General features: G+C 48.6%; 1 protein-coding gene and 1 non-coding gene across 2 annotated transcripts; both read left to right on the forward strand.

The window, feature by feature from the left end:
* Positions 1-2,508: 2,508 nt before the first annotated feature.
* LOC124651511 (protein NRT1/ PTR FAMILY 6.1-like) lies at positions 2,509-4,527 on the forward strand. Its single transcript, XM_047190592.1, has one exon. The coding sequence runs from the start codon at positions 2,548-2,550 to the stop codon at positions 4,492-4,494; it is 1,947 nt and encodes a 648-aa protein (XP_047046548.1). The 5' UTR covers positions 2,509-2,547; the 3' UTR covers positions 4,495-4,527.
* Positions 4,528-8,466: 3,939 nt separating this feature from the next.
* Positions 8,467-8,540, forward strand: TRNAR-ACG. Its single transcript has one exon. It is a non-coding gene; the product is annotated as a tRNA-Arg (tRNA).
* Positions 8,541-9,297: the final 757 nt, after the last annotated feature.

Consider the following 9,297-nt stretch of genomic DNA (forward strand, 5'->3'; position numbering starts at 1 on the left):
ATTTTCTATGCATGAATGCAATGCACACTTTGGTGTTCTCTCATTTTATTGCCTCTAAACCTGGGATATTACACCGGACCACCGTCCACCCCACCCGCAGAAGGCGTACTGCCGTGCACCTCGCCGCCCAGCCCTGCCCCAAGCTCCCCAGTCCATCGGTCCACCGCCGCCCCGACCATCCCTCTAAATCCCGCCCCCTTCTTCTCCGGTGTCGGCACCCTGTGATGAGCGTAGATTGCACATCGTTGAGGAACCCCAAGAGGAAGGTATGATAAGCACAGTAGCAAGTTTTTCCTCAGTAAGAAACCAAGATTTAATCGACCAGTAGGAGAAAGGAGTGACTTCTGAAGGTGTTGCTGACTTGTGATAGGGCGCACTACCAGCGTCAGCAACAACGTGAAACCTGCACACAGCACAACCAACATACTTTGCCCCAACTTACAGTGAAGTTGTCAATCTCACCGGTTTTGCTAAAAACAAAGGATTAACTGTATAGTGTGGAAATAGATGTTTGTTTGCAGTGAAATTAAAGAGAACATTGCCTGCAGTAAGTAAACAGAACAGGATAATTTTATCAGTGTAAAAAAGAAAGGACCGGGGTCCACAGTTCACTAGAGGTGTCTCCATAATGATAAATAACATTGTGGGTGGACAAATTACAGCTGGACAATTGACAATATAAAGACCATACACGACAAGATGATTACCATGAAATTCATTTGGACATTACAACATAATACATATACCGTAATCCAACTGCGTCTATGACTAATAATCCACCTTTCGATTATCATCCGAACCCCTTTCAGTATTAAGTTGCAAGCAACATATTATCGCATTAAGCAATGTGTGTAAAGTAAACAATAGAATTATCCTTAGACAAAACATTGTTGTTTTCTCCCTAGTAGCAAAAGCACATCTACAATCTTAGAAGTTATCGTCACTCTTGCAGATTACTAGAGGCATGAACCCACTATCGAGCATAAATACCCCCTCTTGGAGTTAGAAGCATATACTTGGCCAAAGCATCTAGTAGCAACAAAGAGCATGCAAGATCATAAATAACATATCGCAAGTATATAATCGATCTCAACATAGTATTCAATATTCACCAGATCCCAGTAAACACAACATGTAGCATTACATAAAGATGATCTTGATCATGATAGGCAGCTCACAAGATCTAAAAATGAAGCATAAATTAGAGAAGACAACCATCTAGCAAATGCTATGGACCCGTAGTCCAGAGATGAACTACTCACGCATCACTTTGGAGGCGGGCATGATGATGTAGACGCCTTTGGTGATGATCTCCCTCTAAGGTCCGCGATGATAGCCGCGATGGAACTTTTCGTGGATGGAGGCTCGGGTCTTTAGGTTTTTCCCGAACAGGTGAATAAAGAGACGGAAGGACGAGGTCGGTGGGTGCCCGGGGGGCCCACACCACCCCATGGCGCGGCCAGGGCCTAGGCCGTGCCATGGCCTGGTGTGGCCGCCTCGTGGCGCCCCTTCGTCTCTCCTCTGCACTCCATCTTCGTTACGATAAAATAGGAACTTCGGCTTTTGTTTCGTTTAATTCCGAGAATATTTCTGGTATAATTTTTCTGAAATACAAAACAACAGAAAACAGGGCTGACACTATGGCACTTGTCAATGGGTTAGTTCCGAAAAATGTATAAAAGTACAACGAAGTGTAAACAAAACATATAGAAATTGATGTAAAACAAGCACAGAGCATAAAAAATTATAGAAAAAATTATAGATACGTTTGCATCGTATCACCCTGCACCCGCATCCCAAACCCGAAGGTCCATCCTTGCAGTCACCCTCTCCATCGTGGCCAGCCGCGCCGTCACCGGCTCCGGCTCGATGGACGTACCCCCGCCCCCTCCCTCTTCCTGCTCGGTGTGTGCAAGATAGAAGACGACCGCACGAATCTTGACGCGACTTCAACGGCTGCACATTCTACTGAGCTCTAAGGTCAATCTCAGTTTACTGAAGATTAGCAAAACCGTTTTTCCTGTCTGGCGGGATTTTGAAGAACTCGGTTTAAGGGGCTACCTTAAACCAGTGGAGCATCATCAACAAGCAAGCCCGTGAATGATGTCGACTGATCGATGGTGACGAGGCTACCTTGTTAGTGTGTTGTTTAGTGGCCAGGCCAGGTGGTGATTGAGTTTGGGTGCAGTGCGGTGGTTGGAGCACGCGTGCGTGCTATCTGCGAGCGATCGAGCAACACATCAGGTAGGTTGATTAACGACCGCCGCCTCATGTGTTGGCAGCTTCCATTCATGGCAATGGCGTGAAGTTACTGCAGCTCCAAACCATCAGGAACCAGACACGACGACAACTCCCCGTTTCCATTCATTCATTCACCGCCGTCCTTGTCGCGCTCAATGCCGCCATTAACTCCGTCCTTCCTTTCTCGCTGCTCACCTCTCCGCTGCCATAAATTTCCAGCTTCACCTGCTTCCCTGTTCTGTAGTTCTGCTTGTTGCAAAAGAATCATCTTCCCAAACTAGCGGTGACGTCCCCGCCGCTGTCGTGATGCAAAAACCATCGCCACCGCCACCGCCATTCAGCAAGTCCAAGGAGATCAAGTCGCCGCAGCCCATGGCGTCCACCACGTCGCTCCAGCGCAAGAAGCTCGGCTCCCACTTCCTCGCCAGCGACGAGCGCCGCTTCGCCGCCGCAGCCGGCGCGCCCAACGCGATCGGCACCACGCCGCTGGACATCCGCGGCGCGCCGATCCCGGAGCGGGACCTCCCGCGCACGGGCGGCTGGGTGGCGGCCTTCTTCATCTTCGGCAACGAGACGGCCGAGCGGATGGCCTACTACGGCCTCTCCGTCAACATGGTCGTCTTCCTCTTCAAGGTCATGCACCTCCCCTTCGCCGCCTCCGCCGGCGCCGTCAACACCTTCCTCGGCATCTCCCAGGCCTCCTCCGTGCTCGGCGGCTTCCTCGCCGACGCCTACCTCGGCCGCTACTGGACCATCGCGGGGTTCGCCACGCTCTACCTGCTCGGCCTCGTGGGCCTCACCCTCGCCGCCACCCTCCCGGCCCTCGTGCCCTCGCAGCAGGGCTGCGACACGCTCGCCATGCTCCTCGGCGGCTGCCAGCCGGCCGAGCGGTGGCAGATGGCGTACCTCTACGCCGCGCTCTACGTCACGGCGTTCGGCGCCGCGGGCATCCGGCCCTGCGTGTCATCATTCGGCGCCGACCAGTTCGATGACCGGGACGTGAACTACAAGCGCCGGCTCGACCGCTTCTTCAACCTCTTCTACCTCGCCGTCACCGTCGGCGCCATCGCGGCCTTCACCCTCGTCGTGTACATCCAGATGCACCACGGCTGGGCGGCCGCGTTCGGCGCGCTGGCCATCGCCATGGGCGCCTCCAACGCGCTCTTCTTCGCCGGCACGACGCTGTACCGCCACAAGGCGCCGGGGGGCAGCCCGCTCACCAGGGTCGCGCAGGTGCTCGTCGCCGCCTTCCGGAAGCGGCACGCCGGGTTCGACAGCGGCGGCTACGTGGGGCTCCACGAGGTGGCCGGGCCCAAGTCCGCCATCCGCGGCAGCGCCAAGATCGAGCACACCGACGACTTCCGCTGGCTCGACAAGGCCGCGCTCCGGCTCGTCCAGGACGGCCACGAAGATGGGGAGATCGACCCGTGGCGGCTGTGCACGGTGACGCAGGTGGAGGAGGTGAAGATCCTGGTGCGGCTGCTGCCGGTGCCGACGTGCACGATCATGCTCAGCGTCGTCCTCACCGAGTTCCTCACGCTCTCCGTGCAGCAGGCCTACACGCTCAACACCGCGCTCCCGCTCTTCGGCTCCCACCTCCCGGTCACCTGCATGCCCGTCTTCCCCTGCCTCGCCATCTTCCTCCTCCTCGCCCTCTACTACCACACCTTCGTGCCGCTCGCCCGCCGCCTCACGGGACACCCGCACGGCGCCTCGCAGCTGCAGCGCGTCGGCCTCGGCCTCGCCTTCTCCATCCTCTCCGTCGTCTGGGCGGGCGTCTTCGAGCGCTACCGGCGGCGCTACGCGGTGGAGCACGGCTACCTGGGGCTGTTCCTGACGCCGATGCCGGGGCTCACCGCATACTGGCTGCTGATCCAGTACTGCCTCATCGGCATCGCCGAGGTGTTCTGCCTCGTCGGCCTCATCGAGTTCCTCTACCAGGAGGCGCCCGACGCCATGCGCAGCGTGGGATCAGCCTACGCCGCAGTCGCCGGCGGGCTCGGGTGCTTCGTGGCCACCGCGATCAACAACGCCGTCGACGCGGCCACGGGGAACGTAGTGGAGGGGAGGCCGTCGTGGCTCGCGCAGAACATCAACGTCGGCAGGTTCGATTATTTGTACTGGCTGCTCGCCGTGCTCAGCGCCGTCAACCTCGCCGCCTTCCTCTACTTCGCCAGCATCTACCAGTACAGATCATCACCTCAGGCAACTACCGCCAACAACAACAAGGAGCAGGAGATCTACAAAATATAGCAATTTTTTTTGTAGTGACTACCTTTCACTTGGATTGAGCCGTTGATTCATTTTACGTAGCGAGTACAAATTGATCATCCAGTTCACATTCATGATCCTCACACCACAGCACACTAGTGTAAAATCATAGACATGCACTTCGGCTCAAAAACGGGTTTTGCTTCGGTGTCCCCCTCTGCAAACTTTGCCCTGCCGTGCTTGGCTAGGATATCTCTATATATACCCCTTTGCTGGCTGATTTATCCCGTCAACTTTAATGGTGGTGGGAGCGGACACTGAAGCACACCTCCTCAGGAACAAGAAAATGAATGTTCGGGCTTCAAATAGACGACAATAGACGGCATTTTGTTCGTGCATGTCAAACATTTCAAAATATGCTAAGTTGATGATCTAGATCAACCCTACAAGAAAACTTTGGCTTTGACATTTGACACGTGTTTTTAGTGTGTAGAACTGTATCTAAAAAAAATTAAGTCACTTATTTTTGGACTCTCATATCATTCCATGTAAGTTTCATGCACAGGACTTCAACTCAAGACGTTGGGATCTGACATCATGTCAAACTTTTATTAACTAGCTAGCCAACCGATCAAAAAAAATTAAATTAATGGAAAGAAGCTAGACAGTCCACATATACATTTCAACACTAAGAAAATGTTTGTCTTTGCTACTGGTTTCTCTGGTATTGGCATGTCAGATCTTCGTGGAAATATTTTTGGAACTGATGGTAGATTGCTTTACCCCAGCCTAGTAAGCTAGATTCCGATAGGTATCGTGTGTACATACTCCTTTAAGTATAATAGAGATTTGAGGTTCTGGAGCAAAAAAGAACTTGATGTTTCGGGACTGCTTGTTTAACATTCAAGTCACCGCAAAATCTAATTCTTGCTGGGGCTCTGGCTTGTCTTACGGGGTGCTCTCCCGTGGCGCACGTCGGATCAAGATCGGGCGGCCTGAACTGAGCGGCGCATCCGTCCAGAAAAACGAACGCCCCCCTTCTCTCCCTTTCGCCTCGACTATCTAAATCTAGCTCGTCCCCATTCCCCTCCTCTTCTCTCCCGCATCCACGCCCCGCTTGCTCCAAATCGACGGCGAAATCATCTCGTCGGCGGCAAGTTGTCCTGGGGGAAATACCGTAGGGGTTCTCCCGTCGGTAGGTGTAGTGGTGGAGGGACTTCGATGGTGCCGCGAACAGCTCGACGCTCCCGAGGCGGAGGGTCCAAGACGGGGTGAGAAGGGTCCTTCGCCGGCGCGGCCCCGCGAGAATCGATGCGTCTGTGGCGGCTGACGTTGTTTGACGAGTTCGTGAACGAGAATCTGCGCCGCGGCTTCTCGAATCGATGCGGCCGCGGCTGGTGGAGTTCATGCTAGGAGCTTGGGCGGCGGTTGTTCTGGTAAGTGCTTCGATCTCGATCGATTTGTTTGTCTGTGATGCTTCGGGCTTGTGTTTTAGCCCGATTCGCCTTCAATTTTACCTCTACCTACTATTCGTTCATGGTGTTGTTGGACTGTATGCGGGGTTGTGCTGGACGATTCCCTAGTATTCATGGTTGTACTTGTTTTGCTCTATACGGTGGTACTGATGTAGTAGGCACGGTGCTGTTGGTAACATGGTGCTGGTAAAGTAGGGTAGGTTTGTGCTCGGAAATTAGCCATGGTTTTTTCTGCTATGGTTCATGCTAATATGCTATCAACTACTCTTTCTCGTTATTCTGGGTCGATGTACTTTTATGTCATTAGTTACATATGTATTATCCCAACATGGTTGTTCTGGGGCAGAGATACTATGCTTGATGTAATTCATGGTGTGGAGTTTCTTATTACCATGTAATTAGTATAGTTTTTGTCCAAAAATGGAGTAAAGTTATAGTACCTCTGTCCATAAATAGATGCCACAAGTTCGTCCAAATTTTGATGTATCTAGATATTTTTTAGTGCATAGATACATCCGAATTTACACAAAATCTTTGACATTCATTATGGAGTATAATAAATACATACTGCCCCTTCTTGTAATGCACATAGGACGTACTATTCCTTGTTTTGTTTATGTTTTCTCTATTTGTTTTGTTCTGCTAGGGTTCATGTTAGCCTTCATGCTATCATCTAATGGTTCACTTTATTCTGGTGGATGTACATTTGTGTCATTAGTTACATAGATCTATTCTCAGATATACTATGGCCTCCCAGTTATATAATAAATACATCCCGCTTTTTGTTTTTTTCTCTATGGGATGTATAATTTTATTACTTAATACATCCTGGGTGTGCTTTTGGGGGCATTTAATACATTTAATACATATCCAGCTCGGATGAGATACTTTGTTTGCTTTGCAGGATATATTTGCTTATTAATAATTACATGCATACTGCAAAATGCTATAATTATATTTTGTGTTAAACCAACCTCTGTAGGATGTATAATTTTATTACTTAATACATCATGGGTGTGCTTTTCTGGGCATTTAATACATTTAATGCATATTGTTCATGCTAGTACATATCCAGGATGTGTTTTTTATTTTTTTCAATACGCGTATCTGGGTATGGCTTTTCTACCGGAGTTAGGCTTGGTGTATATTGAACTTCGTCCTTTCCACCAGAATCATCAGTTGACAGCGTATTCCCCATGTCAGCCCCTCCAGAGTGTAGCTTGCTCCCCTTGTCCTGTAGTTTCGTCAGCATTGTGCTGCTGGTCTTCTTCTTCTTGCCTGGCCTGCCCAGTACTGTATTGTCCTGATAATATTCCTAATCTTGTATATCAGCATTAGGAAACAAGAATTCCATCTGATTCCCGGCAAAAAATAGAAACATGTTAAATCATCATCATATTCCTCGTATATTGCTTTGTTTCAACGTTGTATTAAAAGAACATGCTTCCTAGTTAGTTTCTCCAAATCAACACATAAGACACATACTAATGTTGGTTGTTCTTTCTGTTTGAATTTGTTTCAGATTCAAGGGCACAAGTTTCCAAGATATGGAGATGTCACGAACTCCCGATTTCACAGCTATTCCTACAGTCCTGGTAGACAATTTGTACATCCTGTTCCACATTTCAGGTTCTTTTTTTCACATGCAGATTGTCATGACAAGCTGGAAAGAGTACTGGTGGTATGTCATTTTGCTTGGGTGTTCTGATGCTCAGTTTTCTAGGAGGTCTTTACACATTTGCCAGCCTCTAGTTCTAAGTACTGTTTGGACCTACTGACTTTTTTGTTACTGCTAAAAATTGTAAAATGTATATCCTCAGATTCAAAGTTGCATGTTTTTCTGATGTTCATGTTATTGGATTTCTTCAGTTTTTACATGCATGACAGATGATTGTCAGCAATGGGGTAGCAGATGGCGATGCATCACCATGATCTGGTGTTGCAAAACTACTTCACCCCTTTACTATTCTACATGTAAAAACCAGATCTGGACTTGCAAAGAAAGATTGATTGCCTGTAACTTTTTTACTTTATCTGTGTTGATTTTCGCACTGCCCGTAGGTAGATCTTGTTCTGCCTTTTTTTTCTCCTTTTCTATTCAAAATCCTGCATGTAAGGGCCACGAGATCCTCCAGCCATGGAGTTCTGGTTTGTGTGAACGGAGGAAGCAGGAAGAAAGGGGAACGGAGGAGGAGGAGGGTAGCAGGTAGGGTTATCCCGGCCCGCACCACCACCACCGCGAGAGAAACAAAAGCGTGGGGACGAGAAAAAGGTGGTCCTGCCATGTTTCCATTTTTGGGTTGCTGTCGCTGTCACAGCTCAGGCCCGCTTGCTATTTACTGAAAGAAAACGATTCCGACAGGGGGGCACCGGGTAAGATTAAATGGTAACCGGGCACTGTGTAGCCTGACCCTCAAGTCACATAGAATTCACCATAAAATCATTCTTTCGTGCTTTCGGCTGGCAACCGTCCTGAATATGGGGAAAAAGGTGAAAGAATCGTCCTAAGATATTCGGGATGAGGAAATTAAACGTCAAGGACTCCGTGGCCCAATGGATAAGGCGCTGGTCTACGAAACCAGAGATTCTGGGTTCGATCCCCCAGCGGAGTCGTCCTTGATTTTTCTCTACACTCCATTTTGCTCTTCCTTCGAAAAAAATAAAATAAAGCATGTACGTGTGCAAAAATTCAAAAAAAATAATACGACTATATGTTCCTACACTCCATTTTGCTCTTCCTTTGAATGATGAGAATATTGCTAGGACATCCAAGGTCGGAAATGGATAGGAACATAGGTTACATGCACCCAAGTTTCAAGAAATCTAAAAAGTTGCATTTCAAAGTTTAACAAAAAAATTAAATAAATCATGTACGTGTGCATTTTTTAAAATAATACGATTATATGTGGCCTGCATAAATATAAGAATGTAGGACTTTGTATTTTCTGCAGAGGAAGAATCTAGGTCATTATACTATTCCTTAGACAGTTGAATGTTTGTACAAGTTAATACTTTTGTATTTTAGTTTGAAACTTGACAAGCACATGCATGTATACATTATCCTTTATTAGTGTCTTTTCATCTAACAGTTGGAGTAAACACTCACATCGCCACATGGATTGCAGAACCCTCCTAGGGGTAGGACAAACACGGCCGGATGCTATGTGATGTATCTCCTACAGAGGACTTCCATGAAAAATTCATCCAAAGCTGCTACATTTCAACCAACTTTTAACATCAAGGTAATCTTGTGTTTGTGCTTCACCATGTCTAAAAAGTCACTGTTTCCCTCCTCTAGCTCCTTGAATGGTACATTCCAGTTTCTTAGGTACATAAGAACCATGCTTCATACATGCTTTATGTTTGATCG

Source organism: Lolium rigidum, chromosome 5 (genome assembly GCF_022539505.1).
Source record: "Lolium rigidum isolate FL_2022 chromosome 5, APGP_CSIRO_Lrig_0.1, whole genome shotgun sequence".
Lineage (NCBI taxonomy): Eukaryota > Viridiplantae > Streptophyta > Magnoliopsida > Poales > Poaceae > Lolium > Lolium rigidum.

What these genes read in the sequence shown, in the direction of transcription:
- LOC124651511 (XM_047190592.1), top strand. Translation starts at nt 2,548, where the DNA reads ATGCAAAAACCATCGCCACCGCCACCGCCATTCAGCAAGTCCAAGGAG.